We start from the raw sequence: 18,673 nt of genomic DNA on the forward strand, positions 1-18,673 counted from the left end.
TGAATCTAATCTAATCTAATCTAATTTTAGTTATTGATTAATTTTTTTTTACCTATCTGCCATTTTTGGGCAACATTATTTTATTATTTTTATTATTCTTATTCTTGTTTATTAATTTACTTAATTTTGTTACCCGCCTGCCATTATTGGGCAACCTAATTTTATTTTGCTTTGTTCTTTTTATTGATTTATTTATTTTACCTGTCTGCCATTTTTGGGCAACATTATTTTATTTTATTTTATTTATTTATTTATTTATTGTTATTATTATATTTATTGTTATTATTATTATATTTTTTATTTTATTTTATTTTATTTTGCCTGTCTGCCATTTTTGGGCAACATTATTTTATTATTATTATTATTTATTAATTTATTTAAATTTGTTAAATTTGTTATGTAAATTTGTTATTTTATTTTACTTTATTTTATTATTTTTTTAAATTTATTTTTTATTTTATCTGTCCAGCATTTTTGGGCAACATTATTTTATTTATTTATTTATTTTTATTTTTTTATTGTGTTATTATATATGTAGTTTCATTTTTATTAACTAATATAATAAAGATTACATTTTTTATAATTTTTTTATTTTACTAGTTTATAACCCTCCAGTATATAAATCACTCTGTTTTTTCCTGTTTGTTTTTTTTTATCTGTGTTTCCAGTCCATCAGTCTGATTGAGCGCGGGAATCCGTCCCGGAGTCTGGAGCAGGTGTGCCGCTGGGCGAACACCCAGCAGAGGCTCGACCCCGAGCACGCCGAGCATCACGACCACGCCATCTTCCTCACCAGGCAAGATTTTGGTCCCGCAGGTATGCAAGGTACTGTGTTTCTCTCGATCGAGGCTGTGCAGAGTAAGTGCTTCTTTCTGCTTCTGTTCTCCGACGGTTGGCATCGAGATGCCCAGGACACTGGTCAGGATTCGACCGTCAAACACCAGCTAATCTGATTCCAGACCGTGTATAAACTGGGCATCGGTGCCAACCTGTAGCAACCAAAAATACTCTTTGACCGCCACGTTGCGAAGGAGAGTTTTTGGCATGTAGAGGAAAAGAAAACATCTTTATTAGTAGCTATGCACTCAATACTAATATTTTTAGTTTTTTTTTATAAAATTTTCTTTCTAGATAGTTTGGTGAAATTTCCTGTGTTTCACAAAGTTGTCGTTATTCTTGCATGCATGCTGTTTAAAGGGATAGTTCACCCAAAAATGAAAATTTTTGAAAGATGTTACTAACCAAACAGTTGACGGCAGCCATAGTATTTTTTTTTCCATACTATGGAAGTCAATGGCTACCGTCAGTAAATTAAGACAGAAGTTTCATTTTTGGGTGATATCCTTTTAAAATTATTAGATTAAACCATCTTTAGTAACAGTTGTAGTAGTTATAGTTGAGTTACTGTATTGGGCATCTTATTCAGGATAGACGGCTAAATTAATTTGGTGTAAATAAAAACGAGTCTGTGAGGGATTTACAGTTTATTCAAAGGATTGTGTTGTTGTGTAATTTGGTGTTAATCAAAACTGATATAATAATCAGAAAAATTAGACAAAATAGACTGACTGTACATCTGTCACAGCCTCATTTCTATTCACTATGACTAAGATCCATAACTGATATGTTAGAATTACATTAAACCATTTTTTCACAAAGATGTATTAACTTAGAACTATGAACATGTTTTAATCTGTTTTATCAAAAACAGTTGAAATTTGTGTTTAATAGATGGAGTGTTTGAACTGTGGGAGGTAGTGTTATTTTAGTATCATTAATATGTTATTATTATAGTTTTTGTTAATATTTAGATTTATATATATATATATATATATATATATATATATATATATATATATATATATATATATATATATATATATATATATTGTTTTCATTTTAGTTAAACTTTTAGAAATGTTTATTTTTAATAGGGCTTTTTTCCAAGTAGCTAGTTTAGTTTAGTTTAGTTTTTTGAAAAACCAAGACTAATAAAAATAGTTTTTTTATGGTGTAGATTAAAATGAAATGTCAAATATTAAATTATGGCTTGCTTCAAATACAGCAGCACCAAAAAAACATAGTATTACTGTCATTGTTCTTCTATGTGTTCATATGTTTTTGTTAATATTTAGAATTAGAATTTTATATTTTATAGTTTATTTTATTTTTTTTTACAAGTTTTAATAATTTTGTTGCACGTTTTTGGCTTTTTTAAATTAGTATTTGATTTTTAAATACGACTTTATAGCTTTTATTATTTTTAAATAACATTTTTATTTTTTGTAATTAAAAAATTGTTACATTTTAAAATGAATAAATAATGGCTTGCTTAAAATACAGCAGCAACAAAAAAACTTAATTGTTCTTGTTAGTGTGTAAATGTTTTTGTTAATATATTGAATAAGATTTTAATTATTTTTTCCTGTTTTCATTTTAATTTGACTGTTTTAAAAAAAAAATAGCATGTGTTTGGCTTTTTAAATTAGTTTTTAAATTTTAAATACGTTTATATATCTTTAATAATTTATTATTTATTTATTTTTTAATTAATAAAATATGGCTTGCTTAAAATACAGCAGAACCAAAAAAACTTGGTGTGTAAATATGTTTTTGTTAATATTTTGAACTAGGTTTTAATTTTATATTTTCTATTTTTCTATTTTAGTTTTAACAATTTTCTTGCACATTTTTGGATTTTTTAATTAGTTTTTGATTTTTTTTTATATGTCTATATAGATTTTTTTTTTAATTATTAAATTATGGCTTATTTTAAATACAGCAGCTCCAAAAAAAACTTCACTATTTATTGTTCTTTCAAGTGTGTCAAATTGTTTTTGTTAATATTTTTTGCTATATACTTTAAGCTTGAATAATTTTTTTGCATGCTTTTGTCTTTTTTTTAATTCGTTTAGATTGTTTAAATACATCTATATAGCTTTTATACATTTTTATTTATTAGTTTTAGCTTATTTAGTGTAATAGTACTTTAAACTAAACAAAATAAAAATGAGAAATGTTGTTTTGGCAACCAGTGGAAATTAAACCAAAAGTTTCACTTAACATTTGTTTTGAAAAACCAAGGTTAATAAACATCAACACAGGTTTCTGTACTGTAAATTAAAAAGAAAGGTCAAATATTAAAGTACAGCTAGCTTAAAATACAGCAGCACCGAGAAATATATATCAGTCTTTCTTCTAAGTGTGTAAATGTCATCGCATTAGATGCAATTATTAACGTCACAGTTTTTCATGATTGTTGAAGCCTGTGTGTTTTGGTGTTTTTAATAAATGTAGAGAATCACATTTTTGGATTTCAAACCCCACAAATATCCTTTATGCTTATAAATCTGTGCATCTTTCTTTACAAAAATGGCTCTTGATTTAATATCTTGCAATGACATTCACACACCGACTACGTTATTTTATTTTATTTTTTCCATGATTGTCCTGCGTTTGACTCTCACACTCACAGTGGTGCTCCTGTCAGTCAGTCTTTTTGAAGTTTAGGCACTCGTTTCTGATGGATGTGTGTTTAGGTTTCGTGATCCTTGTGTGATTTTTAAAGAGAGTCAGTAATACCTGTTTTGTGTTTGGCACGTCTGCTGTTGCTACGCCACGGCCTCTGTTGTGCCCATAACATCGCTCAAAAGGCAACCTATTACCCCGAGGGCAAACATCACACTCCCGTCCCAAGCTTTAACCCTCATTCAGGGCCCAAATATAGACACATGCTTACAGTAATACTCTCGACTGAAGGTGTTTGGGAAACGGCCAGCACCTGAAGGCCGGTGTTGGAGTGGATCTCCCAATGAAGTCAGGCAGTAACTGGAAGGCCCTGATTCAGCAGTTCCTGTGTTATTAACCGCACTAGTGATTTTGGAATGATGTGGTTTGGAAAAGGATCAGGGGAACTTGTTTTATAGCTGTCAAACCTTTGTTCTTTTTAATAAAGTGTCAGTGAAAGGAGAAACTTCACCTTCAGATGCTGTTCATCCACCTCCAGGCATCAAGATAAATGTTACTTGTTATTTTTACGTTTATTTTATACAAGCTTTGCCAGTTTTTGCAGTCCTGTTTTAAAAAATTTAAGTGGTTTAAAACTTAAAAGTTTTACACTGCATACAATTCTTTTCTTAGATTTTTTTGTCTTGTTTCCATAAAACAAAATATTTAAAAAATTCTAGGATTTTCTAGATGAGTAAAAATTCAGAAAAAAACAAGTCAAAATTAAGTGCGTTTTTGCTTGAAGCAAGCTAAATAATCTGTTAAATAATCTTGTTTTCTGTTTGAAATAATTTTTTTGTTTGCTTACCCCATTGGCAGATTATTTAGCTTGTTCTAAGCAAAAATGCACTTAATTTTGATTTTTTTTTTTTTTTCTGAAAACAAGAAAATAATTTTTAATCGTCTAGAAAATCCTTCTTGATTTAAGAATTTTTTGATATTTTGACTGGAAAAGAGACAAAACATCAAGAAGTAAGAAAAGCATTTTTTTTTTTTTTTTTTTTGCTGTGTAAACAATGATTTGTGTATTTTTCATTGTTCTCTGGCAATAAAAAATATAGGTTCTTTAAGTGTAAATGTTGTTTTGTAGTGTATACTATACATGTGTAAATATATATATATATATATATATATATATATATATATATAGTCAAGCCCAAAATTATTCAAACCCTTGGCAAATTCTGACTTAAAGTTTTTTTGAGCAGAAATGACACAGGCGTCTCCCAAAAGATAATAAGACGATGTACAAGAGGCATCATTGTTGAAAAAAATATTTCTCAGCTTTTATTTACATTTGAACAAAAAGTGGCATGTCCAAAATTATTCATACCCTTCTCAATAATCAATAGAAAAGCCTTTTATTGGCTATTACAGCAATCAAACGCTTCCTATAATTGCTGACCAGCTTTTTGCATGTCTCCACTGGTATTTTTGTCCATTCGATATGGGTATTTAATATGGAGTCAGAATAAGCGTGTTGTTTGTTTTAGAATTTTTACATTAATATTGTATACACTGAATGACAATGTAACATTATTTCAGCCAAATTTTGACATTTTATACTTCAAAAACGTATTTGAAACTTTAAAAGTAGACACTTTACTTACATTTTATGTGCTTTCTATGGACAAAAAAAAACTTTTGTAAATTTCTTTTGACCCATCTTTCTCACTCTGCTGCATTCCAGCATTTTTTTTTTTTTTTTTCATTCAGCCTCTATTCCATATAAATGAAATTAGCTTGATAAATTCAGGAAACACTTTTTTTTTTTTTTTTTTTTTTACTTGTCGTTCTGACATGCTGTAGAAAAGGTTCAGGTGTGTTTATGTCAACATGTTTATGGTTGTTAGTGGGCAAACTTGTTGATAATCCAGTAGCATCCTGCGTGAACCATCTTCATGTGGCAACGATATTGTGGATTAATGTCATCTAAAACCCTGTGATTACAGCACTGCTGCCGCTTGACAACGCAACGCTTTCCCAGAGCAATGCAAAGCTGCATTCACCTGGACGACATTTATCTGAGGACAGATAAACGGCTCAGCTAGCAGCTTGATTTTATGCAACTCTTTGCTGGCTAAATACATTTTTGATTTTTTGTTGTTGTTCTGGTTATGCAAAAAAATCCAATAAAACCTACATGGCTGCTGGGCAGCAGGAATATCACTAGTATTACACATGCGATCAAACCTTGCTGGATCGGCCCAGTTATTATTGATGCTTTAACAACAGGCATTAAAACACTGAATGCTTCATAAACTTCTCATAATCTGCATCTTCTGCTTTTCACCTGCATGCCAAAGACTGTCGGTGATTTCAATAGCATGAGTGAGCGTTTCATTAAAAAGAGCCCAGGCTGGCTTTAACCTCTGGAGCAGCTCAGCTAAACTAAAGCTCTAGCACTGCACATCTCTTGATCGAGTGTGGGTCTCTGTCTGTGTTGTGCTTTTTGTGTGTCGTATGAACACTAAGTCTTGTTTAATGTGGCTAATAGTTGTGTGGGATTGGTCGGGAAAGCTTTTCGGGTAGCGGCTGCTTGTGCGCTTCTATGTATGTGGAGACAACGGTGAAAAGTTGAACACAAAAACTATTGTCACTCAAAAATTTCAGTCAAAAAATTTCACAAATACTTAAAATAAACTAAAAGTAACATTGAATTAAACAAGAAATGTTGAAGTGGCAGAACTGGGATATTATTTTCTTTCAAAACATACTCCAATTAAGTTTTTATTTTAATTAAACTACTTTTATTTATAGCTTATAATGAATTAAATGTACACTACCATTCAAGTTTGGGACAGTATTTTAAAGATATTAATACTTTTATTCATCAAGGATGCATTAAAGTGATTGAAAGAGTCAGCAAATACATTTATAATGTTATAAAAGATTTTTATTTTAAATAAATGCTGTTCTTTTAAACTTTCTATTCATCTGTGAATCCTGAAAAATTAAATGCTTCACTGTTTCCACAAAAATATTGGGCAGCACAATTGTTTTCGACATTTTATAATAATCATAAACGTGTCTTTAATAAATCAGCATATTAGAATGATTTCTGAAGGATCATGTGACTCTGAAGACTGGCGTAATGATGCTGAAAATTCAGCTTTGATCACAGAAATAAATTCCGTTTTAACAGATATTTATGTAGAGAACAACTGTTTTAAATTAAAATAATATTTCATAATTTTCACAGTAGTTTTGATTAAATAAATGCAGCCTTACTGAGCAGAAGAGACTTTTGAATGGTAGTGATTGAAATATACACTACCATTAAAGTTTTGGGACAATACGATTTTTATTTGAAGGAAATTAATACTTTTATTCAACAAGGATGTATTAAATTGATCAAAAGTGACAGTAAAGACATTTATAAGGGTACAAAAGACTTTTATTTTTAATAAATGCTGTTCTTTTAAACTTTTTATTCATCTTTGAATCCTGAAAAATCAAATGCATCACCATTTCCACAAAAATATTGGTCAGCACAACCGTTTTCGACATTGATAGTAATCAGAAATGTTTCTTGAGCAGCAAATCAGCATATCAGAATGATTTCTGAAGGATCATGTGACAAAGATTGGAGTAATGATGCTGAAAATTCAGCTTTGATCACAGAAATAAATTACATTTTAACAGATATTCACATAGAAAACAACTGTTTTAAATTAAAATATTATTTCATAATTCATTTTTACAGTAGTTTTGATCAAATAAACAGCCTTGGTGAGCAGAAAAATACTTTTGAATGGTAGTGAATGAAAAATACACTACCATTCAATTTTGGGAGAGTAGGATTTTTATTCGAAGGAAATTATTACTTTTGTTTACCAAGAATGCATTAAATTTGATTGTGAAAAGTGACAGTAAAGACATTTAATAATGGGCAGCACAACTGTTTTCATCATTGCTAATAATCAGAAATGTTTCTTGAGCAGCCAATCAGCATATCAGAATGATTTCTGAAGGATCATGTGACACAAAGATTGGAGTAATGATGCTGAAAATTCAGCTTTGAACACTGGAATAAATTATATTTTACTATATATTCACATAGAAAACAACTATTTTGAATTGTAATAATATTTTAGATTTTTTAAGTATTTTTGATCAAATAAACGCAGCCTTGGTGAGCAACAAGAGACTTTTGAATGGTAGTGTATCTTTATAATAAACAGCAGCTCACGTGGTTTTGAAACCGAGCAGCATAGCACAAAAAACTTTTTTTAAAGTGGTATTTAAAGTTCAAAATTGCCGTTGCGGAACAGTGAAGTGATTGTGTCAAAAAAGTTGGTCTTTTTTGAGTTGGGTGTGCTTTGATGTGTTTGATTTGACAGTGACCCGCAGCTCTTTGAACAGGAAGGAATCTTAGACTTTCCAAATGAAACTCACCTGGCTCTGATCTGACTTCTCCAATGTCCCGCATTCCAGTTCATCATCGTTTCTCTTTGATCTCTGTCGCCCAGGTTACGCCCCGGTAACGGGCATGTGCCACCCGCTGCGGAGCTGCACGCTCAACCACGAAGACGGCTTTTCCTCTGCCTTCGTGGTGGCGCACGAAACCGGACACGTGTAAGTTCACTTCTACTTTGTGAGCATGCTATTAGTATTTAATATCCTGTAGGTAAAGCACGGCGCATTGGCATGTGTTTCCAGAAATTGCTTCTGTATTTTTTATAATAATTATGCTTATGACATGAGCTCATGAACATGAAAATTTAAATGCACTCATTCTCAGGCCATCCCAGATGTAGATGAGTTTGTTTCTTCATCAGGTTTGGAGAAAAGCATCATTTCATCACTTGCTTAGCAATGGATCCTCTGCAGTGAATGGGTGCCGTCAGAATGAGAGTCCAAACAGCTGATAAAAACATCACAATAACCCTCAAGTAATCCACACCACTCCAGTCCATCAGTTTCATCTTGAGAAGACAAAAGCTGAAACAAATCCATCAAGACGTTTTTAACCAAAATACGAGTCCATAATAATGTTTCCTTCAGTGAAAAAGTCTATCCATCTCCATCCATCTCCTGTATTATGGACTCGGATTTTAGCCTGAAGTAGTTTTTTGGTTGCTTCAAGATGTTAACTGATGGACTGGAGTGGTGTGGATTATTGTGGTGTTTTTATCAGCTGTTTGGACTCTCATTCTGACGGCACCCATTCACTTGAGTGAATGAAGAAACAAAGTCATCTACACTGCCTCTCAAAAGTTTGCGATCAGCAAGACTTGTAATGTTTTTTAAAGAAGTCTCTTCTGCTTATCAAGGCTGCATTTATTTGATTAAAAACACTGAAAAAACAGTAGTATTGCAAAATGTTATTACAATATAAAATAATGTTTTTTTATATACTGTAAAATGTAATTTATTACTGTGATGCAAAGCTGAATTTTCATCAGCTCTTTTGGATCAATAAGATTTTTAATGTTTTTTTAAGTCTATTATGCTCATCAAAGTTCCATTTATTTGATCAAAAATACAGGAAAAAAGTAATATTATGAAATATTATTGTTATTCAAAATAACAGGTTTTTTTTGTATTTTAAAATACTTTAAAATATATTTTATTTCTGTGATGTAAAGCTGAATTTTCATCAGCGACCAGTCTTCAGTGTCACATGATCCTTCAGAAATCATTCTAATATACTGATTTATTACTTTTATTATCAGTGTTGGAAACAGTTGTGCTGCTATTTTTTTTGGAACCTGTAGTTTGTTTTTTTTTTTCAGGATTATTTGATAAATAAAAAGTTAAAAAGAACAGCATTTATTCAAATTATGTAGCTTTTCTAAGAATGTAAATCACTTTTTATTAATTTAACACATCCTTGGGGAATAAAAAAAGAAAGAATACAAATTTAAGAACCCCAAATGTTTGAACAGTAGTGTATATTGTTAGAAAATCTTTCTATTTTAAATAAATGCTGTTCTTTCTAACCTTTTATTAAGCAAAGAATCCTGAAAAAAAGTGTTACAGGTTCCAAAAAAATATTAAGCAGCACATCTGTTTCCAACACTGATAATAAATCAGCATATTAGAATGATTTCTTAAGGATCATGTTACCTTAAATTGTTTTAATTACAAATAAAAATAAACTCTTAATGTATGTTAATATAGAAAAAACATTGTTTTACATCATAATAATATTCAAGAATAAAGTTGAAATGTTTTGAGAATAAAGTCGAAATATTTCGACAATAAAGTCAAATTATTTTGAGAATAAAGTCGAAATTACGAGAATAAAGTTGAAATATTTAGAGAACATTGTTTTACATCGTAATAATATTTTACAATATTACATTTTTTTCCTTATTTTTATTCAAATGAACATAGCTTTGATAAGCATAAGTAACTTCTTTAATCTCACTGATCCCAAACTTTTGAGCAGTATTGTATATTTTGGATAGCCCGAGGGTGAGCACATTTTCAGGTGAGCTATTTATTTAAGTTGCAATAGTGAAATGTTGCACTAATTCATTTGCATGCATTTAAAAATGCCAAAGAATGGCGATAAAGCGCTGCCAGGAAAAAGCTACTCATTCAGCCAGTTGATGAGGAATCATTCAGAGTGATAAAATATACAAAGCATCTATTATATGCCTGATATGCATGAAAATCAAAAAGAAATATGAAATTGCTCAGCGTGTCCATTGCATTATGATCAAAATTAGTTGAACGGACACGGTCATTTCAACTCATAAGTAGGAACATCCCTTCTCAATAGCGCCCCCTGTAGGACAGAGCTCTGCCATGATAACGACTGGCTCCTTTTGCCACTTTCCAAGATGTTTTACATTTTCTGGTTCATTCCAGGTCTTAAGTAACTCCTTTCGGCTCAGCCGCTTTGGAGAACATACATGAATCATTGGCTGTTCTTCACTGCGGTCTGTTTCCTCATAATGTGATTCATCAGCGATGACTGACTGCACATTTAGTGTTTGTTGTGTCTCTATGAACACTGACAACAGTCACATGAGCTGGAAGCTCTTGTTTCACGGCGAATTCACAAAGTCAGCGGAATCCAGTCTTTCTCGCTCGTGACTCTACATGCCGAAAATATCTGTTTTATAGTCGGATGTTCCAGCACTGCTGGAAATGTCGAGAAGCTGCTTTAAGACTTACCTTATCAAGCATACAGTGGTCAACATTTGAAGTGGATCAGAAAAGTTGTCCTAAGACAAGAATGGGTATTGTTTTGGTTTTAGGAGAACTTTGAAAGGTTTTGATCCACTTTAGATGTAGTTAAAGTCACATAAACACTGTATGCCAACCACTTTACTTCCATGATCTAAAGTATTTCTGAATGAAACCAGATTAGTTTTATTAATGATGAATTGATTGAATGATGAAAAGTGTCTCTGTTTGACAAATAGTTATAAAAATATGATGGATAGATGAGGTCAGCTCAAAAGTTGTTTCATTAATGTCATTAAATTTAGGTGTAAATGAAGATTAAGACTAAAACATTTTTCTTTTCTTGCAATGTGCACAAATGAATCATTCTTAATAAGACTGATAACGCTATTCAAGGCAAGTTCCATTTTTTTTTAAAATATATTAGTGTTAGAATATATATACACTACCGTTCAAAATGTATCTTTAAATTTATTTGAATTAATTTAAATTCAGCTTTGCATCACTGGAATAAATTACATTTTACAATATTTTCACATGGAAAGCAATTATTTTAAATTGTAATATTTTTTTTCTTTTCTTACAATGTCCACAAAAGAATCATTCTTAATAAGACTGGTAACACTATTCAAGACAAGTAACATTTTTTTTTTAAATATATTAGTGTTAGAATATATATACACTACCATTCGAAATGTTTTTTTTTTAATTTATTTGAATTAATTTAAAATGTACATTAATTTTTATATTTTTTAGGAATCATTAAATTGATTAAAAGTGGCTGTAAAGGTTTTTATAATGTTACAAAACATTTCTGTTTAACATTAATTGTTCTTTTGAACTTTACATTCGTCAAAACATTTTCTAATTAGCATATTAGAAAGGATCATGTGACACTGAAGGCTGGAGTAATGATGCTGAAAATTCAGCTTTGCATCACTGGAATAAATTACAATTTACAATATTTTCACATGGGAAAAAATATGTTAAATTGTAATAATATTTTACAATATTACTGTTTTTACTGTGTTTGTAATCCAAAAAATGCATCTTTGGTGAGCAAAGGTCGTATCCAACTTTTAAGTGGTAGTGTAATTTAACTTGACCTTATCACAAATAAATGCTAAACACAACTAATGAAATAATCTGAAAACGTAGTAATAAACAACTCATATAAATATTACACTGCAAATAAGCTATGCAGAAAATGAGTCATGCTGTTTGATTAAATTGACACTATTTTCTGTTTGTGTCGATTGTTTCAGGCTGGGAATGGAGCATGACGGTCAGGGGAACCGCTGCTCGGATGAGACCAGTATGGGCAGCATCATGGCTCCGCTGGTCCAGGCTGCGTTTCACCGCTATCACTGGTCCCGCTGCAGCAAACAGGAGCTCAACCGATACCTCCAGTAAGAAACTGTTCCTTACGTCTGCACTGATCCTCAGTATCCATCGCAGAAGAGGATTCTGGAGATGAAGCATGAGTGAAAATGGCTAACATAATTTACAGATCCTCATTTTGTGCCTTTTGTGTTCAGCTAAAGAAAATCATCTCTTAAAAGAACAATAGCGTTCTCTTAATTGAACAATAGCCACTGATATTTTAATGTCTTAATAGCCATTGATATTTAATGAATGAATGAATGAGGCATTTACGTGCTTTCATTGTTTATTTCTGTAGTTTAAGATGATGTCTTAGTGCTACATAAAAAAAAAAAGATCTATGTCGTAATATTCCGAGAATAAAGTCTAAATTACGAGAGTAAGTTAAAATATTTTGAGAATTAAGTAGAAATTACGAGAATAAAGTCAATTTTATTCTCAAAATATTTATAATTATTCTCGTAATTTCGTCTTTATTCTCGTAATATTTCAACTTTATTTTCATAATTTCAAATCGAAATTACGAGAATAAAGTCAAAATATTACGAGAATAAAGTCGAAATTATGAGAATAAAGTTGAAATATTTCTAAAATAAATGTTTAATATTTAGTGAATAAAGTCCAAGTTGCGAAAATAAAGTCGAAATTTCAAGAATAAAGTTGAAATATTTTGAGAATAAAGTCTAATATTTCAAGAATAAAGTCAAATTATTTAGAGAATAAAGCCGAAATATTAAGAAAATTAAATTGAAATATTTCAAGAATAAAGCCGAAATTACAAGAATTAAAAACAAAATATTACAAGAATAAAGTCAAAATATTTAAAGAATAAAGTCAATATATTTTGAGAATAAAGTTGTAATATTTGGTGAATAAAGTCTAAATATTAAGAGAATAAAATTGAAATTTTGCAAATAAAGTTGAAAAATTTAGAGAATAAAAACGAATATTTCAAGAATAAAGTTGAAATATTTTGAGAATAAAGTTGAAATATTTTGAGAATAAAGTTGAAATATTTTGAGAATAAAGTTGTAATATTTAGTGAATAAAGTCCAAGTTGCGAAAATAAAGTCGAAATTTCAAGAATAAAGTTGAAATATTTTGAGAATAAAGTCTAATATTTCAAGAATAAAGCCGAAATATTAAGAAAATTAAATTGAAATATTTCAAGAATAAAGCCGAAATTACAAGAATTAAAAACAAAATATTACAAGAATAAAGTCAAAATATTTAAAGAATAAAGTCAATATATTTTGAGAATAAAGTTGTAATATTTGGTGAATAAAGTCTAAATATTAAGAGAATAAAATTGAAATTTTGCAAATAAAGTTGAAAAATTTAGAGAATAAAAACGAATATTTCAAGAATAAAGTTGAAATATTTTGAGAATAAAGTTGAAATATTTTGAGAATAAAGTTGAAATATTTTGAGAATAAAGTTGAAATATTTTGAGAATAAAGTTGTAATATTTAGTGAATAAAGTCTAAATATTACGAGAATAAAGTTGAAATTTTGCGAATAAAGTTGAACAATTTAAAGAATAAAAACTAATATTTTAAGAATAAAGTCTAAATATTTCAAGAATAAAGTCTAAATATTTCAAGAATAAGGTTGAAATATTTTGAGAATAAAGTCGAAATATTATTAGACTAAAGTCTAAATGTTTCGAGAATAATGTCATGCAATTAAAGTTAAAAAGATTAAAGTTATAATATTTTGAGAGTATATTCTAGCAAATTGAGCATGCAAATAGCCCAAACTAAGAGCACTGGGAGATATTCCAGAGTCTCAGCTTTCAAATTCTGTCAGTTTTATAGCGAAATACAAACAATATGTCGTATAATAATGTGTTTTTCACGCTTTTTAATGTGGCGTGACAGATCGCTGTATTTGCTTTAGTTTAAGGGGTGTGTGAGTCATATTTGAGAATTCATATATTTTGAATGAAGTTGATGAGTGTTTTTGATACCACTCTATTTCTTTCAGCTCGTACGACTGTCTCCTGGATGATCCATTTGAGCTGAAGTGGCCCAAACTCACGGAGCTTCCCGGGATAAACTACTCAATGGATGAGCAGTGCCGCTTTGATTTCGGCGTGGGGTATAAGATGTGCACCGCTGTGAGTTCACAAGCATCTTTCTTGTCTCTATATTTAGCTCTGATCCTGTGAATATAGACTCAAGTTTAAGCAGTTTAAGATGAGATGCGCCTCTGGGGAGCCAAATCAAGAGGAATCAATGATATCGCATATGATTCTGAGTTTGACGCTCTCTCTTCCTCCAGTTCCGGACGTATGACCCGTGTAAGCAGCTGTGGTGCAGTCATCCTGACAATCAGTACTTCTGTAAGACCAAAAAGGGCCCACCGGTCGACGGAACAGAGTGTGCACCGGGAAAGGTGAGACTGACAACACAATCAACCAATTGAATGAAATTGGTATATCACCTTTACACAACCTTTACACACAACCTTGAGAAAAAGCCTGTATGTTCAGTTCCCTCAAACTGACCTTGCTTTGGAGAAATCAGCTTTTGGAAAATGTCAAACTCACATCAGACTTTGACAACCAGCTATTTGTACTTGGAACCAAACCGACCATTATCTAAATCCGTAAATTACTTTGCAAGCATGTTTGCAAGCATCAGGCTTTCGTCTGTGACAACTGATCATATTTTCATTTGCAAATAACTTACTATTGCTATAACAAAAACAACTAATATTTAATCTCTTACTTGAATAAAAACCACTAATATTTAATCTCTTTATTGAACAATAGCCATTGATATACTAATCTCATACTTTAACAATAACAGTTGATCATTTAATTTAATTGAACAACAGCCACTGATATTTTGATTTTATAATTGAACAATAGCCATTGATATTTGCTTTCGTAACTGAACTATAGCACTGTCTTTTTTAAATCTTGTAATTGAACAATGTCCATTAATATTTAAATTTTGTAATTTGAGCAATAGCATTGATATTTTAATTTCATAATTGAACAATAGCCACTGATATTTCATTTATTAATTGAACATTAGCATTAATATTTAAATTTTGTAATTGAACAACAGCAATTGATATTTTAATTTCATAATTGAACAATAGCATTAATATTTCAATTTCCTAATTGAACAATAGCATTGATATTTTAATTTCATAATTGAACAATAGCCACTGATATTTCATTTATTAATTGAACATTAGCATTAATATTTAAATTTTGTAATTGAACAATAGCCACTGATATTTAATTTCTTAATTGAACAAAAGCCATTAATATTTCAATTTCCTAATTGAACAATAGCATTGATATTTTAATTTCATAATTGAACAGTAGCCATTGATATTTACTTTTGTAATTGAACAATAGCACTTCTTTAATCTTATAATTGAACAATAGCCATTAATATTTACATTTTGTAATTGAACAATAGCCATTGATATTTAATTTCATAATTGAACAATAGCCATTGATATTTAATTTCATAATTGAACAATAACCATTTATATTTAATTTCTTAATTGAATAATAGCCATTGATATCTAATTTCTTAATTAAACAGACATTAATATTTTAATTACATAATTGAACAATAGCCATTGATATTTCATTTAATTGAACAACAGCCATTAATATTTTTATTTCATAATTGAACAATATACATTGATATTTCATTTCTTAATTAAACAGACATTAATATTTTAATTTCATAATTGAACAATAGACATTGATATTTTAATTGCATAATTGAACAATATTGTTATTTAATTTCTTAATTGAACAACAGCAATTGATATTTTAATTTCATAATTGAACAATAGCCTCTGATATTTAATTTCTTAATTGAACAATCTCTCATATGGCAGCTAATATGGTTATATGCTTAGGACACAGTGTTCAGGTATAGCAATGGTTGTGGGTTAGTGATACTAGTGAATTTGTGTGTGTGTTGCAGTGGTGTTTTAAAGGTCACTGCATCTGGAGGTCGTCCCATCAGCCCTATGGTCACGACGGAGGCTGGAGTTCGTGGGGGAAGTTTGGCTCGTGCTCTCGTACCTGCGGAGGAGGCGTTCGGTCCCGCAACCGCCAGTGCAACAACCCTGTGTAGGTTACAGACCTAATTAAACCAGCTCATACATGAATAAAACGGCTCTGTTATTCACTTCCTCTCTGTCTCTGCAGTCCTGCGTACGGAGGTCGTGATTGTCCAGGTTCCACGTTAGATTATCAGGTGTGTAACACAGAGGACTGTCCTGGCCCGTACGAGGACTTCAGAGCGCAGCAGTGCGTCCAGCGCAGCAACAAATACCACAATAACATCAAACACACGTGGCTGCCGTATGAACACCCTGATGGTGAGAGAAACGCTGTTAAATACATTTTTTCACTTTATATTTTAATATAATAATATCTAAAGTGTTTATATTAATATATTCTCAAACCAAAAATTATTCAGACACTAGATATAATTTTATATATATTAGTGGAGGGCATAGATAATTTTTTTAAAATCTAGATTAATCTCACTATAATCTTGGAATTAATCTAGATTAATCTAGATTAAAATGGCTAATTTGAATTCTGCCGAAGGCATTCAGAATATGTGTGCTACCCGAATAATGACTAAAAGTAGGTCTTTGAGAACGGGTTTCTCAAGCCAGATGGCACATTAGATCAGGGGCTCATCTACTGTTTCCAAAATGCATCACAAACTGTTTGACAATTGCAACACATTTACAACACAAATTAACTATACAAACTTGTGTAACCAACTATTCCTACACTGCATGTTCTGCAATACACAGACGCGCACGGGCATGGATATCTGTGTACATAGTTTTCGGTTAAACTGCGTTGCTTTTAGAAGTGTCAATTCATTATTTATTATAACTCAAATATATATGTATATAATTTTTTTTTTGTGATATTTGATTATATTTGAACATAATTTAATAAATTACACTACCGGTCAAAAGTTTGGGGTCAGTAAATTTTTCTTCTTCTTCTTTTTTTATTTTTTGAAAGAAATTAATACTTTTATTCACCGAGGGTGTGTTAAATTGATAAAAGGTGATAGCAAATACTTACATTGTTAGAAAATATTTATATTTTGAATAAATGCTGTTCTTTTGAGCTTTTTATTCATCAAAGAATCCTAAAAAAAATATCAAAATTTCTAAATAAATACTTTGCAGGGCAACTGTTGCAATATATAATCCAATATAGATCATTCTAAAAATAAATCAGTATATTACAATGATTTCTGAAGGATCATGTGACACTAAAGACTGAAGTAATGGCTGATGAGAATTCAGCTTTGCATCACAGGAATAAATGAAATTTTAAAGTATATTACAATAGAAACCATTATTTTATGTTGTAATAACATTTCAAAATATTACAGTTTTTTTCTATATTTTTGATTAAATAAAAGCAGCACTGATGAGCATAGGAGACTTTCTTTAAAAACATTACAACTCTTACTGACCCCAAACTTTTGACCGGTAGTGTACCTCCACCAATTAAAAGCTTGGGGTCAATAATTTTTTTTAAAGACATTATTACTTTTATTCACCAAGGACTCTGTAAATTGATCAAAAGTGACAGTAAAATATTTATAATGTTACAAATTATTTCTATTTCAAATAAATGCAGTTCTTTTCAACCTTCTATTCATCTCTGTATCCTGAAAAATAAAATGCATCACAGTTGTATACAAAAATATCATTATCATATAATATTGATAATAATCATTTCTCGTTTCTTGAGCGACAAATCAGCATATTAGAATGATTTCTGAAGAATAATGTGACACTGAATACTGAAGTAATGATGCTGAAAATTCATCTTTGATCACAGGAATAAATTATATTTGAACAGATATTCACATAGAAAACAGCTATTTTACATTCTAATAATATATCACATTTTACTATATTTTTGATCTTCAGAAGAGACTTAAAAGACTTGTTTTTTTTTCTTTAAAACAACTTACTGACCCCAAACTTTGAATGCTACTGTAAAATTCTAACAAAAACATTTATTTTTCTCTGGTGTTCTAAATATTTCAAAAAATATCTGAGGTATTTCTGCCACTTTTGATGTCTGGTTCATTTCTGCCTCTAATGCGCTGTGAATTCAGTCTGTTTAAAAATCAGGTCTCGCTGTGACCCTAAAACGGCACTGAGTGGGACGCGGGAACACAATGTTCCTGGCAGAAACCTGACAGAAAATAAGGAACCTGTGAGAAACACAGACAGAGGAAAAGAGAGACTTGAAGTGAAAAACACTCTATGCATCCACATACACATGTACACAGCAAAGGCATTAATTAACATCACGCCTCACTGTTGAGCGCGGCTGACTCTCATTGTGCTTCTTTTTAGCATATTCTGTGTTGATGTGAGTCACGACTCACCTTGACACACGTTTTTCTTTTCACATCTCCCATCTGCATTTCATGAGCTGTGAACTTTTGGCAGCACGTACTGTAAGTGGTCATTTAGCAGACACTTTTATTCACAGCAGGACTTCAATTACACAGACAGACCCTGTGAAATGACTCTGTTAGTTCATGTCTGCTGCTCATCTGTGCATTTGCAGTCACTGTTATGTAAGCTGAAGACTGTTGGC

General features: G+C 30.6%; 1 protein-coding gene across 1 annotated transcript in view; it reads left to right on the plus strand.

The window, feature by feature from the left end:
• LOC141297556 (A disintegrin and metalloproteinase with thrombospondin motifs 14-like) overlaps positions 1 to 18,673 on the plus strand; it is a 37,055-nt gene that overhangs the window by 4,773 nt on the left and 13,609 nt on the right. Inside the window, exons 2-8 of the mRNA XM_073827973.1 lie at positions 669 to 816; positions 7,980 to 8,085; positions 11,916 to 12,059; positions 14,020 to 14,152; positions 14,317 to 14,430; positions 15,996 to 16,144; positions 16,223 to 16,395. Coding sequence (XP_073684074.1) covers positions 669 to 816; positions 7,980 to 8,085; positions 11,916 to 12,059; positions 14,020 to 14,152; positions 14,317 to 14,430; positions 15,996 to 16,144; positions 16,223 to 16,395 — 967 coding nt within the window. The remainder of the gene's footprint in view (positions 1 to 668; positions 817 to 7,979; positions 8,086 to 11,915; positions 12,060 to 14,019; positions 14,153 to 14,316; positions 14,431 to 15,995; positions 16,145 to 16,222; positions 16,396 to 18,673) is intronic.

This window comes from Garra rufa, chromosome 22 (assembly GCF_049309525.1).
Source record: "Garra rufa chromosome 22, GarRuf1.0, whole genome shotgun sequence".
Lineage (NCBI taxonomy): Eukaryota > Metazoa > Chordata > Actinopteri > Cypriniformes > Cyprinidae > Garra > Garra rufa.